We start from the raw sequence: 24,129 nt of genomic DNA, 5'->3' as shown, positions 1-24,129 counted from the left end.
GACAATATTTTGTATTAATGTAATAGTCCTTGCATTTAATAAATAAGTCAAGGCTGTTGAGGGTTCGACTTGGCTTTATGTATTTAAGAATTTTGACCCTGTAACAATTGTATAACATATATCAGACATAAAATAACATAAAATGGACACATTACTATAATTGAATTCTGATATACAATATCAATATTATCAATAATGATTATATCAATTACAAAGGAGATAACTTTATAGTACGTACATATATTTTATACAAATATAAGCCTCCCAATATAACAGAATTACATAAAATATATTAATCATACCATTCTGCGGGAAATTTTCCTTTTTAAAAATCTGATTATTGCCATATGTATGAATAAATACAGAGGAAATATCAGTCTTATATCAGTATAAGGTTTTTTGTCAGGTCTCATATTTATACTGTGACTGCCAATTCAAGATCATGACAAAGAGTAACCAAAGTCTAAGAACTTTTGGAGGGAAAACCTTGCTAACTAATCCAAACACAGAATAGAAAACTAAAACACCAATAGGATTAAAAGACATATCTAATATTAGGCCAATACTTAATTATATACCTCAGGCAGTTTCAGTGATCAGCGAAGCACTATGCTTGACTGCTTACTAATTGCTCAAGTAATATCAAAGACAACCTGATGTAAGTAAAATCTATTTAAATTATAACCTTGACTTTGCAACATATAATACACAGCATAATGATATTACTAGAATACATCATAATAACATTACACTTATCATATATATATATATATATAAATATATATATATATATATATATATATATATATATATATATATATATATATATATATATATATATATATATATATATATATATATATATATATAATGATTATGCCACATTTAGATGGTCTTGGTTTTGGTAGAGATTTACAAACTTGTTCAAATGCATCAAAGTTTGTACAAGATACTCTTACACAAGCAGGTTGCTCATAAATATGGAAAAGTATATCTTTCAGCCTGTTCAATGCTTAGAGTGGCTAGGCCTGTTCTGGGACTCCAGGTTATATTTGCTTAGTTTACCACATAGACGGATTGCCGACGCTAATGATTCAATCAAATTTCTTATTGACGGATTTCCAGATTTGTTGGTAACGTTACAAGTCTAATGACCAGACATTTATTTAGCCATAGAGAGCAGAATCACTGGGATCACTTTATTAGTCTTTTATATCCAGAAGCAGTAAAATAAGAATTGCAGTTTTGGTTCCAGAACTTGAGAAATTGAATAAAAAACGCTTGATTCAAGATTCTTTACCAGTTACTTTAGTGTTTCAGATGCCAGTGACATTACAGTCGGTGCATATACGGTGGAAGTCAATGAAAAGATTTTTCACAAAACATGGTCTAAACATGAATCTGTCATGAGCTCCACGTGAAGAGAACTCAAAGCCACTCAATTAGCTTAAGAATCGTTTGCAGGCGCATTTATTGGAAAAAGGTTACTTTGGCACACAGATAATCAAAACTGTGTAAAGATTGTACAAAGTGGCAGTACTAAAATTCATTTACAGAAATTGGCATTAGATATTTTTTCGAAATGTATTGTTAATTCTATTTCATTCAGTATTTCATGGATCCCTAGAAACGAAAATACAAAAGCAGATTACTTTTCTAATTTGATTGATTATGAAGACTGGCAAACGACAGAAGAGTTCTTTAGTTTTGTCGATTATAGTTTCTCTATTTTGTTATCCAAGGTCTGAAGCAGTTGATGCGTTTACACAGAACTGGCGTTTAGACAATAATTAGCTAGTACCGCCCAAAAAGTTAAGTGAGTCAAACTATTAATCACATTATTATGTGTAAAGGTGAGGGCACACCATAAACCATGTGTTATCGATGTATTAGAATTCGAACCAAACCAAAATGTTTTAAGCACGGGGAAAATTTGCATTGTCTTTTTGGTTCTGATTGTTTTAATTCGAGAGTGTTAGCAGTAAGACTCTGCGGAGATGAAAAATACAAGACAAGGCCACGTAAGGCAAGGTCTGAGTTCATGTTTTAATATAATTTTTACAGTTGTGTGTTCTGTTCGACAAGGCTGGTAACTTAGAAAATGGCAAGGTCGAGGAACAAGTCATGACAAGGCCCTTGCAATTGATTAGCATTTAATAGTTCTATTTAAGCTGGCAAGGTCAGGGGTGAACATACAAGGCTGATTTTTTTATCAGCATGGTTTCAGAGCGACAAGGCTTGGACATCCAAGCATGGTCGATTAACAACTCCATTTATTTAGTTTTTCAGATGTTTTTAAAAGCACAAAATGGAAATCACCCTGAACGACTTCAAATGCATCCTTAAAGCCACTTGTGAAAAAACTTCCGGAATTATGCCTGAAATCAAAAGCTGATGATACAAGGAAAGAGTATGGATATGCGTTTACAAAATTTCGTACGTGGTGTTTACTGCATAATATTTCCTTTCATCCTGCCACGGAATTTTATGTATCCTTGAATCTGACAAGTCTTGGTGATAATTGTAACACTACCGGAACAATAGATGACGCTTTCTATGCAATCAGCTGGGCACATAAAATGGCGGAATTTCCTAATCCTTGTGCATCAGATCTTACAATATCGGTTAGAGAAGGTTGCCATAGAACCATTGGACATAAAGTAATTAATAAAAAAACCGATTACCTCCAATATATTGAAGCAACTGTGTAGTCTTTATGGCAGTGAATCGTGTTCTTTATTAGATGTTAGAACATGTTGTATGTGTCTATTAAGCTATGCTGGTTTTCTAAGATTTTCGGAACTTGTTCAACTGAAGAGATCTGATATTTGTTTTTGTGACAATTATATGACTCTGTTTATTCACAAAAGCAAGACGGATCGTTAAAGAGAGGGAACTACTGTTATTATTTCTTGTACAGATGAAATAACATGTTCTGTAAAAATGACCAGAAAATATATCTCTTTTGCTAAGATAAACGATCAGTCTGACCAATATTTATTTAGCACTGTAAATTATTGTAAGAATTCCAATACATATGTTTTAAGAGGCGATAAGTGTTTATCTTACACAAAAGCTCGAGAGATTCTTCTAGATCTTGGTGCGCTAACATCATTAGGCTTAGACAAGTCAAAGTTTGGTCTACATAGGCTTCGCGCTGGCGGGGCTACTGCGGCGGCTAATCAGGGTGTATATATGCGATCGATTATTTAAAAAACACGGTCGGGGGGAATCAGATTCTGCTAAAGATGGTTATGTGTCAGAAAATATTTTGCAACAACATACAGTTTCGAAAAATTGAGGTATATAAAGGGAGAGGCCATTTTTTGCTGTCTTTATTGTTCGAGGTCTCTTGCACAGACGCAGGCGAAGCAGTTCCTACATATGTGTTTGAGTTTTTAATTCTTCAAGCAATATGAGCTGCAATTTTCATGAAGAATTTTTTTAACGAAAATGTTTTACTAAATTATCAAAAATATCATGGTTTTTAGATTTCTTTTCGCCAAATTTTTCTGAAAAGGGCCGTTAAGAAACCTTAATTGGAGCGAAATTGAATTATTGTCGTCCTGTACAAAAATTGATTTGCTATATGCTCCATAGAGGAGATATCTTTCCTCTGACAAAAATTTATGATTTTTTCCAACCTTATTTATCATAAAAGTTTAAGTTTTGGCAGGTTTTTACAGCAAAATAAAATTCTGAAAAATACAGCTCAAATTGCTTTAAATAATTTATGTTCGTTTGAACAAGAACATAAAGGTATATATACCCGTTTGTATTGAAAACCCAAGGGAAACTAACAGATTCTTGCTAAAGGTAAGTCTTGTTTGTTGTCTGCATGTATATCAAATGTGTTTTACTATATAATATAAGATGTTATTACATAATTATAACAAATGTTTTTTTATTTACAGGATTTCAAGTCCCGTTGTGAAAGAAACTAAAGTCTTACAAAACCTTTAAGGTAAGTCTTAATTTTGCAGGATTTTTTCTTGCTGTAATATGTACATGTATTATATGAATAATGCATTTTTCGCGAAAAAAAACTAAGATTTTTTATCCTTTGAATAGGGAGCACATTAACAGGACATAGTGTATGTCTCTTTTTTGATCTCTATTTTAATTTCCCTGTGAATTGGAACGTTTTTAATACATATCGGAAAATAAGCATATATATATAAATGAAATTCTTCATTATTTGTATGATACACTGCATGAAAAATAAATTTCTGCCAAATTCAGAACATTAGTAGATTTTTTTCCTTGCGCATATTCATAACTAACTGATATATTGTGACAGATCTGTGAATCTGTGATAACGCAAAACCTAACGACTTTTGCGTCAAGACGTAATATGTTTCGACATCATGAGAGATTGAATACATGCATTTGAAAATAATTAAGGTACTTTATTGATCAACTTAGATTTTTCAAAACATCACCGAGGATGATATTATTATTTGATTTGATTTTCCACGAACACATATATAGAGACGTCCATTTTTATACATCTTCTTATTATGTCATCAGTATTTACTACATTTTTTTAATTTACAAAATACCAAAATAAACAGTTATTTCATTAGAAGTTATGAGTTCTTGTTGCTTTATTGAACAACTAATTTAATTTATTTTTTGACTATAAAACAAATGTTTTTTTTACACATGCTTTGAATTAAAAGGTTTTGCTAAAATTACACCGTGATAATAAGCCTTTAAAACATTCAAATAGTGATATCGACTCTTACAATTACTGCATTTTAGTGTAAATCCTTGCAAATTGTTGTCATTTAACATGCACATTATAAATGTTTTTACTGTAAAAGAACAAAATTCTTAATGTACGTTGATCACTTTTTATAGAAATATGGAGCTCGATGCAAGAAAAGACATCCAGGCAATGGTTGAGCGTGTGATTCCAGGCTTACAGTTGGGCGACATTGTTGTAGAGCGTAAGATTGCTTTGAGCTACGTCACTTCCTCGACTGAAGACAACATGGAGTACTACATCAAACTCCTCTGCTTCGAAGATAAGGATAAAAACTGCATCCATGTACGGATTCAAACAGACAGAGAAGATGTTCCGAAATACCTGACCAAAACTGAACCCATGATGGTCCGGGACGAAGTAACACCATTCGTCTGATTGTAAAAGTTTTGAACATAATAAAAATGTTATGAACATTTTCATAAATTGTTTGTTTTTTTATGATGGTTGTTTTGAAAGTCATATGGAGTAAAAAAAAAAAAGAAAATTAAAGTTACGTACAACAAACCAAGTTAATCCCAATCTAAAATACGAAACAATGGATTTGTTTCACATAGACAATGTACAAATACCACAACTATTTAAAAGTAATTCGGCGCTGGTGAATGATACAAAATGAGTCCGATCCATTATATTTGTTGCTGCTAAAAACAAAACAGGGTCTTTTAATATCGATATCTGCAGATCCGTTGCGTATCGGGTACCACCCATATTGCTTCCCAAAACGCAACCTGTTTATTTATGTGAGTCTTCAGTTTTATGATGATTTCTGTTCGCTTTGCATTTATGTCTGTTGGTTTAATATTTCTATTAGCTTGAATATCGGTATTTTCAGTATATTCTATATATGTTGCTGTGGTAATGTGCTATTGTATGATGATCCTGCATGTAACCAAATATTTATAATTAAGAAGTTTGAAACAAATCGTTACTTTTTCTAGTAAAAAAACATTCTGCATAATTGAATATGAATGTAGATATATTGCAACTTAAGTTTTGTCAGAATGCCGATAGTGTAAATTTGCTTAAGTCTTGCCTCATAAAATCTTCACAACAGTATTTTATAAACCATAATTGATTTTATCAATAAAGTTGTAAATTACAATCTTTATATAAAAATTGCAGTTCATTATGATTTAAGCAGAGATTCATGCTTAAGGGTAAGGGTAGGTGGCGTTTTTACCATCTTATTTCACACAATCATGTCAATGTTTTACACACTTTGGTAGAAATTAGGTGAAGTAAATTGTGTCAAGTTTTTCTTTCATCTCTTGCCACTTTCCTGGCATGAAGTCAGTATTCTCTCTACATGAAAATCATTTTGGCACCAAATAAACAAGTCAGACCAAGTGCCCCAGTAATTCCCATTTGCCCCATAATTTGGTGATAGTATTCATGTGTAGTTTTCAGTTTATAAATATTGTTTATCAAGTTTAAGTTTTTTAGATTTGTAAAAGAGTCTGAGTTAGGACATTATATCTTTAGGAGTCCAAACACAGGAACAGCATTTGGGTCAATGACCTTCTTGTCTGCTGAATTAAGTACCAAGATGACTTGATGGAGGATTTATAACAAATCCTGCTTTAAAAACATTGTTCCCTGTCAGAGAGGCATAGGACTCTGCAGCCTCATTTTCATGGTCTAAACCAAACTGCATGACTGCAGTTTGAATTTTATTCGTAGAAAGTAAATTTTCAGCCAAACTTTCATGGTCCTTCTTTCTAGCTAGAACAAATTCTTTTAAAGGAAGGTGATATTAATCTAGATTTTCGAATTGTTTTCCAAAAAGGATTTTTTGATTGATCTGTAGTGTTTTTAGCTCACCTGAACCGAAGGTTCAAGTGAGCTTTTCTGATCACCCGTTGTCCGTCGTCCATCCGTCCGTCTGTAAACTTTTCACATTTTCGACTTCTTCTCAAAAACCACTGGGCCAAATTTAACCAAATTTGGTATAAAGCATCCTTATGGAAAGGGGATTATAAATTGTTAAAACAAAGGGTACAGCCCTTTTCAAAAGGGAGATAATTGCGAAACAGTGAGTATAGGGTGTGTGTCTTTAAAAATCTTCTTCTTAAGAACCACTGCACCAGAAAGGCCAATTTTTACATAAAGCTTGTATATATAGTGAACATTGTAAAAATCGTGACCCTCGGACCAAAAGTGGGGCCCCAGGCGGGGTTCAAAGTTTAACATAGAAATACATAGGAAAATGATTAAAAAATCTTCTTCTCAAGAACCACTGCACTAGAAATGCCAATATTAACACACAAGCTCGTATATATAGTGAAGCTTCTAAATTGTAAAAATCGTGACCCTCGGACAAAACTGGAGCCCCAGGCGGTGTTCAAAGTTTAACATAGAACTACATAGGAAAAATGGTTAAAAATTTTCTTCTCAAGAACTACTGCACCAAAAATGCCAATATTTACACAAAAGATTATACATATAGTGAAGATTCTAAATTGTAAAACTCGTGACCCCCGGAAAAAAAGTGGGGCCCCAGGAGGGGTTTAAATTTTAACATATATAGGAAAATGTTTTAAAATCTTCTTCTCAAGATCTATAATGCAACAGTTTGGGAAAGAACTACAATGTTATAGTTTGTAGAATTATTATTCATGCATCCCTGGCTTATGTAGATTCTTAATTGGTAAAATAGTGACCTCCGGACCAATACTGGGGCCCCAAGAGGGGGGTCAAAGTTTATTATAGATATATAAAGGTAACATGCTGAATAATCTTTTTCTCGAGAACTACAATGCTTCAATTTGTGAGATTACTATCATGCATACACCCTTGGATAATGTAGGTTCGATAGTTTTAAAATAGTGACCCCTCGACTAATACTGGGGACCCAAGATGGGTTAAAAGTTAAAGGTAGAAATATATATGGAAAATGTTTAAAAATCTTCTCCTCGAGAACTACAATTCTTCAATTTGTCAGATAACTACGTAAGCATCCTCAAATAGTGTAGATTCGAAATTATAAAAGCCGTGACCCTCGATCTAATACTGGGGCCCCAAGAGGTGTTCAAAGTTAAGCATAGAAATATAGAGGGAAAATGATTAAAAATCTTTTGCTAGGGAACTATAATGCTTCAGCTTGAGATTACTATGCAAGCATCCTTAAATAATGTAGATTCCAAATAAATAAAGCTTTGGCACTGGACTAATACTGCGGCCCCAAGCTGGGGTTCAATGTTTAACATAGAAAGATATATTGAAAATGTTTTTAAAAAGTTTTTTCTCGAGAACTATAATGCTACAGTTTGTGAGATTACTATGCAATCTAATGTAGTGGAACCAAGAGTTATCTTTCTTGATGTTGTTCTGTACAGTCTGAGAGGTATACCTCTTGATGTGGAACTCTTCTACGTTCAGTTTTTCAGGCTGTGTACGTGCGGTCCCGCCGCAGTGCTACACATTTTCATTCCTATGTTACTATTTATGTTGTTAGAGCCAACCATAAACCTCGGACCAATACTGGGGTCCCAGAAAGGGGTTCAATGTTTAAAATAGAAAAAGCATATGCTACGAAATAGAATGTTACAAGGAACTGCTGTTCAGGTGAGCGATGTGGCCCATGGGCCTCTTGTTTCGCTTTTCGAAACATACAGCCCATCATAAACATTCTTTTCACCCATTGTAAGGACATCTCCAAAATTCTGCACTAAAACTGGAAAATCATAGTCGGGGCAATTGGGCTATAAGCATCATTATTGATGATTGTTGATTGTTTGTTTTTCACTTTTTTTTTGTTGATAGGAAAAAATTGATCCCTTTGGTACTGGTCCAACCTTTGACTCAACAATCTTAATATCTATGGTTATTGGCAGGAGAGTAGTGAATTTGAATGTTCTAACTGTTTTGTTAAATTGTAAATGATGTTTTGATAAGGCGTCGGCTGCTGTAAAGGACAATAAAATTTTGAATTGACTCCATCAGTTCTCTTTCTTTTTGTATTTGAAATTCCTGGACTTGAATGTCCTCAACTGCTTCTGGATTAACACCATGAAGTCTTTGGGGTATATGCCAGGTCTGGGGCATGGGTGTTTTTGAAATAATTGATGGAACAGTTTTTAATTCTAATTTTTTGTAATGGCATGATAAATACATTAAACCAAGAATATGGTTACAGTTGCCACAGCCTGCCTTGCATGTGCAGTTATAATTTTCAACAGAAAGATTGGACAACAATGACAGGTGCAAGTTAAGAGGAGGGTCACTTTTTTCATGGAGAGGAAGCATTTTGTCCTGGTATCAAACTCTCTCCTGATGTTAGTGGTCTCACTGAAAGAACACAAAAACGCTTTTCTAGCTAATTTATAAGTAAAAGATAAGCAAAGAAGGTTAATATTTTAGTCATATGGAAATAATGAAATGAGAGAGTAAAGAAAAAAATTGATCAAAAGATTTTTCAAAATGTTACAAATCTATCTCTTTGGTATGTCCGCCTACTCTTGTTTTCGATTTCTTTTTAATGAAATGAACAGTTGATAATCAGAATCAAATTATTTAAGTAATACAATGTATCAAAACATTGAAAAATGATGCAACAAAATTAATAAATACACAAACAATTAAAAAAACAATTTAGCAGTTTAAACATTCATTTTAAAAAATACCAGGCAATTATATGAAAAAAGCATGCCGTTGCAAAATTCTCAAAAATCACAACTTTGTATAGGCTCTACAAATTAGGCCACGCCCACAAATTTTAATTTATAAAACGATCTTATATCTATTGTTTTAATGATTGGATTTATTCTATTTTCGTTTATTTTGCATTTAGCATGCAAGTAAAAAACCATAAATGATTACTAAAGTACGTGTCAGCTTTAAAGCTCTAGGCTCCATTACAACATGTCAAGTCGATTCTAACCATGTATTAAAACATTAATCAACACTATAAGCAAATGAAGCTGCTAAAAAGCAATTTATTTTGTTTCTGCATGCTATTTAGATATGACAATAAAACATTAATGAGTTTTAATTTAACATTTTAATATCAATCATTCTTAATTTCATCAATATACATAAATAGAGTAATAGTCTTTTCTGGTATCAAACATGTAATTTCCTATAAGTAATCTAAGATAAAATACTATAAAACTTCTTTTAAAAATTCAGGATACAATAACATGGCACAAATAAAACTTTATCACAAACAAAATTGAATGACAACATTTTGTATAGACTTTTTCCACCAAATTTCAAATTCCTTTGTATTTTCATGTACATGCAGTGTTAGATATATTCACCCATTAGTCTACATTTTGATAGACAATCCCCAATAAATTAAAACATAACTCTATTCTACTCAAGGAAAAAAACCTTTTAGTTTCAAGAATGAAAGGCCATTTATCTAGGTTTATGAGAAAAGAATGAAAATCTAAGTCTAAATTTCAAAGCAGTACGATGTGAAATCCAAAGAAACACAATGTATATGATAGAGTTCAAGGCCAAAAAAAATACAATATTAGAAAAACAAACGGCCTTGAACCAGGAAAGCGGGGGTTGTAAGGTCAGGGTACACCAGCATCCATGCCCCTCACCCCCGGCCCCCATTCCCTAGATGATGGGGCGAGTGAAGTGCGAGTAGGTCAGATTGTAGTTCTTGAAGGTACAGAACTGGTGGTCGGCCCGTGTGTAACCGGGAACCAGTTCCTTGTTCTCCAGCTGCTTGTGATTGTCTTTAGCAATAGACTCCTTCAAAGGAAAATCAATTCTATTTAGTTTAAAAACAAGATGTATTTAATTAATCAAATAATGATTAATGAAAACAAAATTGGAAAACATTTTCAAGCAAATATACAAACCAATTTAGTAATGAAAATTGAGCATGCCTGATTAAAAATATAAAGGAAATATTCTTAAAATTTATAGATGTATAATTAGTACTCTTTCACAATAGCTAAATCTGCTTAAATTGAAATTCCAATTTAAGATTCCCATATGCAAGTTCCCTCTGATAAACTGTGGGCTGTGGATATTTTACTGTGTCAATATATATTTCCTCTTACCTTACTAAATGAAGCTTAATTTTGCTGAATTACATATCTTACCTTATTTGCAAAAACAGTCATCAAGAACTTGCTAGGCTTGAACGTATTCAACACTTTCTCCATTAGTTCCATGTAGTTTTCCTACAAACAAACAAAAAACAAGGGTGTTCAGTTTGTTTTATATAAAATCCAAAAAAACCAAGTGAAAAGTGAGAATTTTATTTGAATGAAATGCACTAAAATATTATTGATTTAAAAACTCAATTTTGATGTCTATTTGGACAAAGAAACATTTTAATTTCCTTCTATTCAAGTTAAAGGGAAAAAAGAGCAGGCAAATAAACAAACCAGAACTATATAGCAGAGTATAATTAAAAGGGAAAAATACCTGTGGAACATTACTCTCAAAGCTGACATAGGAACAGTGAGGCTCTGGTGTGACATGGATAGTGATGTAATAACCCTGTACAAAGAGAATTTATATATAAATGGGCAAATATTGACCACAGTTCTTGTCCAATTCAATAGTTATTTTCCTAAACCTAAGTACCAATTTCAACACACAATGGCAATTATAGGCAACCATTAAGGAAAATAACTAAGAACTGCTTGATCATGTGTAAAGAATTCCTTACAACTAGAAGTGGTATGTATCTTTAAAATTCTTCTGTTGGAAGCCAAGATTTGGAGTGAATTTGTACAATACATTTATAAATAAATGAATGTCAAAGTTTTATAATAGAGTATATGGTACATGTGCAAAGCATATCTATTCCATACAACTTCTATTTTCAATTTTGTTCAAATGCCAGTGGCTGACAAATATACTGATATTCTTTAATATATGCGTACACTATTATTTCCACCAATTTTTCATGGAAAATCAATCACATTGGGTAGAGGATGAAGAAAGGTGTATATAGGTTTTCTAATTGTACCTACCCCTGGCAGAAGACCATTCATGGAGTACCCACATGGATCAAACAGGAAGTCGTCAATCTGGACGCCCGGAATTATGTCACAAATTCCTGATTTCTGAAAACAGAAAAGAGCAAAAGCAATGTACCAGTACTTTGTACAATAGAGACCAACGTTGCATGAATTCAAGATTGAACTAAGACTTTCCATATTCTTGTGTCTTTAAGAATTCCCTTTTTTCTTTTTATCTAGTACATCTAATATGTTCTAACCTTGGTTGCCTCTGGTCCATCTTTACACACTTTTTTGGTAAATATCTGCATCGTGTCTGGACACATTTCCCACATTAGAAGGTATTCAAGTTAAGGAAATCATCAAGTAAGTGTTCAATACCAAACTATGTAATTCCACGAGTCATTACATTGATCCGTTTCATCAAGTACAATGTTTAAACCATAAAATTCCATAATACCGATAAATCAAATAGTACTGATTTTCCAAACTCTGTATTCAAATGGCAATGCTGGATGTTTTGCAAAAGAGCAAACTTATTACATTACAGCTAACTACATACATAGTAAAACACGCTTATAACGAAGTTCCAGGGACAGGCAATTTTACTTCATTATGAGTAAAATTAGTTATATCCATCAAGTTTACAACATGTAATAAAGTCACAGGGAATGAAAACACTTCGCTGTAAGTATCAATTCATTTTAAGCATGTTTGCTATAACCGTGTTTTACTGTATACAAAATATTACTACACAAAGGATATTTCCACTGTTTGGTCAGGTTCCATAACTCCTACAGCATCCATGGTGTACAGGTGCCTGTCGGAGGTAAAGACTGATTACTAACACAGTACACAGAAGATGCTACAGTCAATAGGTCTCGCTTCTACCTTTAACTTCATCAAAAAATCTGACAATATATATTAACCTTCACTGAACTGAATTAACATAACCACTTGTTTTTTAAAGAAATAATTTCAAAATTTGTTTAATAGATCTTTTACATGTGCAAATATGTTGAATGTATATATCTAAAAATAGAAAGATGAGAGATTACAACCTTGGCTACCACAAAACGTGTCTGGTTGATATATAGCTTATCTGAACCCCAGCCATGTGATCAGGTCATGTGATAGGGTCAATCTAAATTTAAATTTTGTTCAAATGGAGACTGGGTTTATGAATAAAGCTCTACTTTCAAACCAGTGCATTTTGTAATAACCGTGCTGCATCTGAGCACGCTCAGAGGTGCGACATGGCTCGATGCCCTTGTAGGTCTTCGGTGCACCTATTCGTAAGGAACAAAGAAATAATAAAATTTCTTTGTTGTACACTGAATACAAAGTCAAAAGTTTTAAAGTCATCATGCACCAAATGGACAATGAGAATAGAGGTACATGTATACATCTGTTACAAAATGAAATAGAATATTAATCTTATTCTACATGCTGAAGGACCATTGTAGCAGGAGGAAAAATTTTCTGTATTAAATTTTGAAATCAAACTTGATTTATAACCTGAGTTTTAGAAATGGGAGGTTAAAAAAATACTCCTTTATTGACTTATTGATTTTCATTATTGTGTTACTTAGATTAATAAAAAAAATTCTTTCCTCTGTTCTTTTTTTAATATTAGCTTGCTGAAATCTTTTTTAATTTGGAATTTACATCTATATCAGAAATAATGCATTCATCTAATAAACTACATCTCATTAACATTAATGTTACATGAACATAAACAATTCTAAATTCGTGGGTCCTTTTTGTATATCATTCAAAATAAAATAAAAAACTGAGCAACTTACCAACAGTCCTTGTTAATTCTACCCAATGTGTACGCTGCCCCATCTACAGAAAAAAATAAAAAAAATACAGTAAACTCATTTAGTACCAACACTGGTATAACAAAATCTCAGATAAAGTGGGGTTTTGTGGGGTCCCTGGCAAAATTCTTCAAAACTTTTTAGTTTATAACAAAACTCTGTCACAACAAATTATATGTATATAGAGAATTGATTTTGAGTCTGGTAGAGGTAAACAATAACGAAATTTAAATCTGTTATAACAAAATATTTTAAAAGCAATTGAAATAATAATTATTGTTTGAATGAATTTAATTTTCACAAATACCTATATACATGTATTACCTTCCAATAATTTTAGGTTTCTAGAGAAGGTATCTTATTTCATGCCTCAGTATGCATAAATTGTAGACATCTTGAAGAAAACATGTATATTATAAGATAATTCGCCCTATTTATTATCATGAATTTGTTTTGCTGATATAACAAATTACGGAAATAACAAAGTAAATCTACTGGTCCTTAGGACTTCACTTTAATTAACTGAGTAGTTAACAAAATGTGGGAAGACTTATTTACTTTAGGTGATATGGGACACCTGTCGATATTATTTTACAATGGGAATAAAAGTACAATATAATCAAACTACTTTCATTGTTTTTAAATCTTTAAATTTAACATTACATGTATTTGACTGAAAAATTTAAATTTTAATTGGAAAAGTAAAAATTTTAAAAGCAACTGCGATATTCGAACTTGTGACTTACAGATTTGTTGTTAATGCTCTAATCCAATATTGCATTATCATTTTGATGTAAGTAACAATTTAGAAGGGGGGGGGGGGGCAAAGTATATAAAATTATGCTTTATTTTAATATTCATTTTGATTATAAGTTTGTCAGAAAATGGAGGTGTCCCCCATCATCTTAAGGACTTCCATATTTTTTGGATTTTAGGTCGATTGTGTTTTTTTAACTGGCACATAAACCTGGCCCTATTAATCACTGCGTTCTACTATGTTTTTTGGTGTTTTTTTCAAATTTGATAAAAAATATTTTACAAAAATTCATCCAAACCTCTAATAAAATCATGAGAGTTTATTCTTATTCCCTATTTATTTTTATCTATTTTTTATCTATATACTACATAGTAATTTATCATAACAAATTTAATGAATATGCAATTTATTTACAGTGTGTCAATAAAAGCATTTGTAATTGATATCATTTATTAGTATGATCAGATGAATTTAGCTATCAAAACTTGGTGCATGCACATATAATTGATATTTTTCTTTGTAAAACAAAGAAAAATGTTACAATACCTGTGTATGTATGAAAGTAACAAATATTAATTAATATGAAAAGGCATTAATTTTTTTTTTCGCTATTAATTACAATGAGCTATGAGTTTTAATAATCAAATTTGATGGATGAATTAATATCTGCATTAAATAACTAAAAATAATACTGGCAAAGAAATTATTACATGTACCATACCAATCCGGAACACTATAGATCCCTGCCAGATGAAAATGACCTTTTGGTTGAAAAATATTTACCGGGTATTTAGCAGCTTGATCAACGTAAAGATTACCGGTACTTTTTATTTCCAAGGTTTATGTTAAGTACTTACCTAATATAAAACTATTAAATAAAACGAAGAACCTACAGATTCATTATCATGTAAAAAGAATTAATTTCTTAACATTTTTTTTTGAGGTTAAAATTCAAAACCTCCTCAAATGTTGGATTTGCTGTTTTGTTTTTATCTCTCCTTTTTATGAAATCTGTATTAAGAACATACATTTTTATGCATAAGGGAACTCTTCATAGTATAATGAACATTTGGGTCTAAACTTAGTCGTTCAAGTAAAATTTACAACATTCTTTGTTAATAACTATACAGTTTTTTGTGTGACAAATAACTGATAGGTTCCATCAAAGATCTAAAACACTTAGGAAGTACAATTAACATATTCTGATAGAGCCGGTGAAGTCAGAAGGCTCGTACTTTTGAACAGCTTATCTAGGTGACTGACTTCCTCATCAAAGCTCTGATGAATACTGTGCTGTTGTTCTGGTTTGGCAAACTTCTTCCTTGAGTAGAACACATCCTGTAAAAGTAAATGTAATCATTACAAAGAACCTGTGTCTGCTTGATTATTTTGGTTACAAGCATTTAACACTACCTTTTATAAAATCTTGTATAATACATACAGTAAATTACTGTGAGCAGGATAAAATTTGAAAGTTTTGCCAACCAATTGATAGACATATGACACAAACAAACAAAACCTTTCTTTTCAACAAGAGATGTTTGTGAAACATTTATGCCCCCCTCCCTTGGAAACATCCACAAAGAAAATGAACGTAAACTGCAAATAACTGGTATTTTTCTAAGTTCAAGGGCCATAACTCTGTCGAAAATTGCTCTATCATACCCAAAATCAAACTTGACTTAGATATTATATAGATAAATCTGTATATTAAATTTTATATCCATATGCGCACCCTCTGCAAAGAAAATGAGTAGAAACTGCAAATTACTGGAATTTTCTATGTCCAAGAGGCATAACTATGTCGAAAACTGCTCGATCGTACCCAATATCGAACTTGACCTAGATATTATCATGATAAACCTGTATACCCAATTTAATTTCAATATGTTTATCCTATGCAAAGAAAATGAGCAGAAACTGCAATTAACTGGAATTTTTCTACGTCCATGGGCCATAACTCTGTCGAAAATTGCTCGATTGTACCCAGTATCGAACTTGACCTAGACGTTCACTACACAACACTACCCACCAGGACTTTGCTGAATCCACACTGTTCCTTGACCAGCTGTATCAGAGGTTCTACCGCCAACAGTAAGGTGGTCCGACCACACGTCTTCAGAATAAAGCGAGACTTTGTCACAAACATGCTGCTCTCACTGAAAGACACACGTACAAGGCATGAACTGATGTAGCACCATATTAGGGAATGTTTACTACAAATCATGGAGTTCAGTTTTTTTACTGTGAAAAGAAACAGCACATTAAAGTAGCTGATGCTTTAACCTTATGAGCTAAGACGTTAGACAAAGTGTAATAGAATTAGAGAAAACTTATAAGATTATAAAAGTTAATATAATTTCAAAATGAAGTACACTTATGTCCCATTTTTGATGCATTCCAAACATCCTTATATTCCTAAAAAAAAATTAATCCCATAAAATGTTAATTTCCCTTCCAGGTGACGTTATGCAAGTAAATCTGTTAATTTACATAATAAACTCATCAGTATGATTGTGAACTTGTTTTGATTTAATAAATTCCTCATTAAATTTTATAATATATTCTGGTATACTTCTATATGTCTCTCTCTGATTGGAAAGCACTTTTAAATTTTACATCAGGTTTAAAATAGAATTGTCAAAGTGTTGTATCAACAATCCTAAACACACAGTTGTTTATCACAGGACCTGCTGATTTATAGTCTTAGCCAACATTTTGAAGAAATACAGGTAAAATACAGGTAGATCTGGTTCTCTATGTGGGAATGGGGTGCAGGTGGCGACAACATTTTAGAATACAGATGATAGTCAAAAGAAGACATCATCAACCCCTATTGTGAAATGAATCTACCAGATACTTAAAATTTAGAAATATGTCAATGGGCATTTAATATTTGCTCTATTGACAGAAATTTATTCATTGGTGTAATTTCAACTGAACCATAGAGTCAGCAATACGCTGAAAATGCTTTCATATGAAAGCACTCATCGGAATGATATGATTATCAATACTGCTCCTCAACTTGCAGCATAAAAGGATATTGATTGGACAAAAGTTGTTTTTCTAACTATCTAGCTCACTTTTAGTCAACCATTGAATATTAAAAATAACAAGAGGCCCAGGGGCCACATCGCTCACCTGAGCAAAAATTGCCTTAATTCTGATCAAATTAGCATTACAGTATCAAAATATCTTGACAACTGAGTACAGTAGATCTTGCTAAAAAAAATTGAAAATCTGCCAATTTTTATCAACCTCTTATTTTTTGGTAAATACCAAGCCCCTTTTGTTGTTGTACCTGTAAGAAGATTTGTCTCTATTCCTATATACCCCCCCCCCCTCCCCCCATTTCATGGCCCCATTTTTCTCTAGGGAATCATGGTTTCATCAGACTTAAATCTGCATAACCTTTGCTTTCCCACTAAGTACTGAGTTTTGAACCGAACACTTTCCCAGAATAGTTTTAAAGATTTTCTCTTCATATTCCTATGTAAAAATTCAAACCGCCATCACGGTCCCGCCCTACCACTAGGGACTGTGATTTTGCAAACTTGAATTTACACTACCCGAGGATGCCTCTACACAAGTTTAAACCCTTTCTGGCCAAAAATTCTTTAAAAAGAAGATTTTTAAAGATTTTCTCTATATATTCCTAAGTAAAAATTCATCCCCCATTGTGGCCTCACCCTACCCCTGGACTATTATTTAAACAAACTTGAATCTATACGATCTGGGGATGCTTCCACTCAAATTTGGGCTTTCCTGGCCTAATAATTTTGAGAAGAAGACTTTTAAAGATTTTTTCTATCTATAAAAATTCATCCCCCATTGTGACCCCGCCCTACCCCCAGGGACCATGATTTGAACAAACTTGAATCTACACTTCCTAAGGATGGTTACATGCCAATTTGAGATTTCTTGGCCAAATATTTTTGAGAAGAAGATTTTTAAAAGATTTTCTCAATATATTCCTATGTAAAACTTGATCTCCCAATTGTGGCCCCACCCTACCCCCGGGGATCATGATTTGAACAAACTTGAATCTACACTACCTGAGGATGCTTTCATTTCAATTTGAACTTTTCTGGCCTAATAGTTTTTGAGAAGATTTTTAAAGATTTTCTCTATATATTCTTATGTAAAACATGATCCCCCTATTGTGGCCCCACCCTACCCCCGGGAACCATGATTTGAACAAACTTGAATCTACACTATCTGAGGATGCTTCCACTCAAATTTGAGCTTTCCTGGCCTAATAGTTTTTGAGAAGACTTTGGCTCGGGTGAGCTAAAAAAGGTTAAGTTTACAATGCAATAAGTTGTTAAAGTTGGTTTCTGGAAGAAGAGACTTTGAAAATTTTCTTAATAAATATTGAAATTTTTTTAGTTTTTTAATCTTTAGTTTTTAAGATCTGTGTACAAACATAGAATTGTGAGCAAATCTCTGTATCTTGCTTATAATTCGAAGCTTAACACTCAAATATGGTTAGTAAATAGAAATTGTAAACAATTATATAAAACACAAGAAACATGCACTATAACAAATAAAGAACACAATTTATTTTTTCGAATTGAATCATATATATACATGTACATGTATATACCTACATATTTCCGACAGCGATATCAAACTCTATTTAAACTGAATAAACTCGAGAAAATGCCGAGCATCTCAACAAAACCTATTGCATTAATATACCATTACGCAAAATATAATGCCGAATTACCGATAGAATGAATTGTATTTCAGTACTTTTTTGATACATCAGATTTTGCTTAATTTGCGCAGGTAAACAGTTAACTGTTTGATTTACCGAAGTCTCTGTTTGATTTGATACGTAAAAATCACGAAATACAGACGATAGTTCCCAGGTTACAAAGCATAAATAATGAAAACGAAACGAAAATCAGAACAAGTTAACACCAACGTCATGTGTGAAAACTGTCAACGCATTGAAATATTTAGCCTCAATTTACTTCACAAAATCGGCACAAATACATTTTGCATGTTTCAAAACTCTCCCTTCATTCGCGAACTGTTGCACAACAAGCAAATTCATCATAGTCAGATCGACCCTTTTTCGTATAATGTCATGGCTGCTTTAAACAAAGAACCTCGTTTTAGATGTATGGAATACGAGTCTTGGTAAAATGGGTACGCAAACCTGGGCCGTGGCAAAATAAAAGCCGGGGCAGATCGGCAATCGTCAATTCCAAATACGCATTATTTTGCAGCAATATTTACAGCAAATACAAATATACTGGTCCATCAAATATCCTGAAATTTTAATGAGATTGGCAGATTAATAACTGCCAATCTTTTGTTTTGCCCAGGCCAAGTCTTGTCTACCCATTTTACCGAATGCCGAATCCGAAGCTATTTTAAAAACTGATTGAAACACGCCTTTCCTTTATTATTATTTTCGTAATAACTCAGATTTGAAACATAATTAGACCTTAATTTTTGCAATTTATATTTTCCTTCCCATAAGGATAATTTATGCTAAACAACGTTGAATTGGAATCAGTAGTTCTTGAGAAGAAGATTTTTTAAAATGCACCCCCCTTTTTTTACAGTTTCAAGGTTTTCTCCGCTTTGAATACAGATCTGACTTTTATTTCTGCAATTTATATTCGCCCTCCCATAAGGATGCTTTGTGCCAAATTTGGTTGAAATTGGATAAGCGGTTTTAGAGAAGAAGTTCAAAATGTAAAAAGTTTACAGACGGACAGACAGACGGACAGACGGACGGACGGACAGACGGACGGACGGACGGACGACGGACAAAAAGTGATCAGAATAGCTCACTTGAGCTTTCAGCTCAGGTGAGCTAAAAAGGGAGAATATAATCTTTAAGAGTTTAGGCATGAATATCCTATAACGAAATCCCTGTACATATAACTCTTTTTGTCATAATGAAATAAGGTTAATACAACGGATCAGACTAGTATTCTGGGCACATAACAGATGATTTTGGATCAGTGACAGAATCAATAAACTCTTACCTGAGGACATATGCATCCATGTCAGCATTGCTGGTTTTGCTAATGATCTCACATCGAACAATCCGCAGCAATTTCTCCCACTCTTCTCTACAAAAAAACCCCCAAAACAACCCATTAAACTACTGACAGTTACTCAATACCTCAGTATTACTTTCCAGTTATTATATATACATGTACAAGTATAACTCATATTCTATTCTAGAAATACTTTTTCTCTTTATTTGAGAGGGGGCGGAGGAAGGAAAGGAGAAATTAAAAAAAATAAACCTTAAATTAACAGGGAAGAATACCTCGTACATGCATTAATGTACAAATTTCATGTTTACAACACAAATTCTGAATTCACTGGCTCTAATGTAAGTAGTATGCATTATATTGATTATGTATAATATTAAAAAATAATAATTTAATCATGGATTGAAAAACACACTTTTTCTGTATCTCAAACACAATGAAAACTATACACATCGACAAATTTCAGCATCCTAAGGATGTACATCGTAATAGAGGCCACGCACACACAGTTAGCACTGTGACCTACTAAGCGCATAACAACACAACATGTTTACATTATATACAGACGCCCAACATATGTATTGATTTGTTTCAACAATAAAACAAAGCCTTTTAATTTGATGACTCTATTATTTCCCCGTAAGTAAGCTGACAGGACAATTGTTAACACATGGCCAACGCCTATTTTTGTTCCCTGCATGCACATTTAGTTTCTTTACAAAGTTTTATTCCTTATTTTTTGAAATCTTACAGTGTATTCCCCCAACTGGAGCAAACCAGACTGGTGCCAGATTTTTTCTGCTAGAAAATGTCCAAAATTATACAACCCTGTTATCTGTAATCATGCAAGCATGCATATTTCTCTACCACTTTGAAAAAATATACTAGGAAAAAAAAAAACGATTAATGAACATTTCAAAAAGAAAACGTAATATGCATTTATCCCATAGACTTTGATTGTAAACATTTAAAATATACGCCTTCTCTGATGATAACATTGCAACACTTAATTTGTAATTGTCAATGAGTGGTTTACATCAAATTAGAAAAAAATAAGTTAAGAACATGACAGAATCTATATTTATGAATAAGATTCTAGAGCTTTGCATCTGGTTTCTTCCTTGAGTTATATTTTATAACATTCAAGTTTTTTGTTTTATGTGTTAGAAATACCATAGAAAAATATTATAGAAATTAAACAGTGAAAAATTGTGATCATGCCCCTTTAATTGCAATTGTCTTTGTATTATTCAAAGCAATAATCTGTGTTGTACCATGTGTTGACACATTATGTCATTGCTTATCAATTAACCTTTATATATACATGGTGATTTTTAACAATTTTTATAATCAGGACATTAAATAGTCAGATTGTTTAAGAATCGTGTAAAAATACATAATGAAAGATGTATCATGATCAAGTTGCTATAAATTAAGTGCTGGTACATTCTAACATTACCTAGAATAATCTGTAAGTTATTTACGGTTGCGTGTTTCACCTTATCATTATATAAGTACGGTTCATGTACTCATATAATTATGTCTATGTCCTAGACTCCTTATCTCCCAAGTGAACCATTTAACATGATTGCAAGTCCTATGTTAATTTTCTGTCTCCTCTACCTTTGTCCATGCATTCAATTCAATTAATTTCACTCAAACCGTCAACATGATGGTACATGAGGTACATATATATATAAATATTGACAAGTGTAGGTATAGAGTCAGAGGTACATGTACAGTACAAATTAGAGAAAAAAAAATATGAGAAAAAAGTACAAATGTTCAAGGAGAACAGACTGATTCAAAAATTTCATTTATAAATAAACAAAGTTTTTTAAGTTTTAAAGTAGACAATAATTCAACATTCAACACTCAAAAAAAACACACACAAAAAAAACATACACACACAGGGGGTTTTGAAAGTTTTTATATATATCTAATTCACTTTCAATGCTCTTTACTCTCGATGATTCTCAATAGGATGTTAAATCTTAACTTGTTCATGCAGTATTGGAGATCCAATTTTAACTCATTTAGTATTGGGAATCCAGAGAAATATATCAATAAAATTCATGTACTATAATATACTAGTACATCTGTTTATACTTTTATGCCTTAGAGGGTCCAAGTTGGATTCAATATATCTTTTATACACTTATGTATTGTGTATTTTATAAAAGTTATACACAATAGAATAAAAATGGACAGTTATTAGAGCTTTTGCTCTTTTACAACCATACATCCAAAATCTTGATGACAAAATTAATAATTGTATATGCACATTCCTACTCTTTCAATGTTCTTGTGTTCATTATTTGTGAATTTAAGATAGGGCATGGCAAACACTAAAATTTTTACATCTTCTTTAAATTAATGAAAATTTCTGATAATGAAATATTGGTAGAAAAAGAAATCCATAGAATTATCGATTTCATTTATAACAGAAAACAACAATTTGAAAGATCTTATGGAAGCAAGTTAAACATAAATTTAGCCAAGAAAATGACATTGTATTTATTAAATAACTCATTCACAGCATTTTGCGAGCCAGTATATAAACACATATTTCATAAATTCTGCACATTAAATGCAGTGCAGAGTGGTAGGAGTTATGGTAATTTTTAAAAAGATAATATCTCCAGACAAGTTTAAGCAATGCAAATCATTTAAAATTAAATGAGATTTTGAATTCAATTTTTCTCCTCTCTGCATGATTTCTTTCTTTACATCAGTGAAATTCAACAATTCAAAACAAATTCATTCTCAGATTCTCACTACAGAAAAAGTACAGGCCCATGGCATTCTAAATGTACATTTAAATCTGGGTCATACAAACTCCATTCCTATTAGCAAGGATAAAAATAACTCTTTTCATACCATAACTGCATGTTGGCATGTTTAACGAAATCAATAAAGAAACTGAAAAGGGTGATCTTGTTCTTACAATCAAGTAAAAGGGACATATTTACACATTACAAACATTTAACATGGATTATTAGGTAACGTTAGATGGCCAATTGCGTAAATAAGGAAGTTTAATAGGTTTCCATGCTTAACTTTCATTCAAACGTACCATATTCCAAGGGAATGCGCTAATGTACACAGTAAAGGAATTTAACTATCAATAAATTAATTACTTTTATCTTTGGATTTATTTATTTAATAATTAATAAATCTGTTAACTCCTCCACTTAGCTGAGAGTTGGGAATCTGTCATGAATATTATAAACAAAAAGAAAATACTTAATATTTAAGATTTTTTCAAGGTTCACAATCTGTCAGAAACTGTTACAATTTTCTATTGCGCACCAAAACATGTACAACCCGGCAACAATGATCAACTCTCTTGCACATCATTGAGATTACGAAATATTTTACAATTCTTTCCTTCGTTGTTGTAAATCTTAAAATTTAATAAATTAATGAATGAAAAAATGTCCTACAGGCATTTTACACACTTTAATATTAACAGCGACAAGCTACAATATAATTGGCGATAGGAACTAAACTTGTTTAAAAGTGAGTATATGCGGTTATATGTAAAGCCAGTGCAGAAAAAAATAGCAGATACTAACTGTTTAACATCCCGAAGATCTGGGCTTTCGCTGTCACTGCTAAACCACACTTCTAGCAGTTTCTCTGTACCCTCGAAAAAAAACTTGCGAGCTCGCACCTGCCATGCCTGTAAAAATTTGGAAGATAACCTTGAACTCGACTGTGACGTCAACGTCTAGCACTGGACTATATCCGTACGGTCGACATTTTTCCGGAATGAATGCACATTAAATATCTTATCTAAGAAAATTAATGACTTACCAAC

At 32.3% G+C, this 24,129-nt stretch overlaps 1 protein-coding gene and 1 long non-coding RNA gene across 2 annotated transcripts; one reads left to right on the top strand and one right to left on the bottom strand.

The window, feature by feature from the left end:
• The first annotated feature begins 3,833 nt into the window (after positions 1-3,833).
• Positions 3,834-5,186, top strand: LOC128186152 (uncharacterized). Its single transcript, XR_008243901.1, has 2 exons — positions 3,834-3,964; positions 4,864-5,186. It is a non-coding gene; the product is annotated as an uncharacterized LOC128186152 (long non-coding RNA).
• A 3,889-nt stretch (positions 5,187-9,075) lies between these two features.
• On the bottom strand, positions 9,076-24,004 carry LOC128183926 (S-adenosylmethionine decarboxylase proenzyme-like). The gene is given in 13 exon segments (XM_052853158.1): positions 9,076-10,477; positions 10,834-10,914; positions 11,162-11,236; positions 11,716-11,808; positions 11,964-12,044; positions 12,469-12,523; positions 13,509-13,551; positions 15,000-15,044; positions 15,519-15,621; positions 16,316-16,442; positions 20,292-20,378; positions 23,885-23,964; positions 23,966-24,004. Coding segments are annotated over 13 exon segments (1,032 nt in total). The 5' UTR covers positions 23,990-24,004; the 3' UTR covers positions 9,076-10,339.
• Positions 24,005-24,129: the final 125 nt, after the last annotated feature.

This window comes from Crassostrea angulata, chromosome 5 (genome assembly GCF_025612915.1).
Source record: "Crassostrea angulata isolate pt1a10 chromosome 5, ASM2561291v2, whole genome shotgun sequence".
Classification (NCBI taxonomy): Eukaryota; Metazoa; Mollusca; class Bivalvia; order Ostreida; family Ostreidae; genus Magallana; species Magallana angulata.
This window is presented reverse-complemented; position numbering and strand designations above follow the sequence as displayed.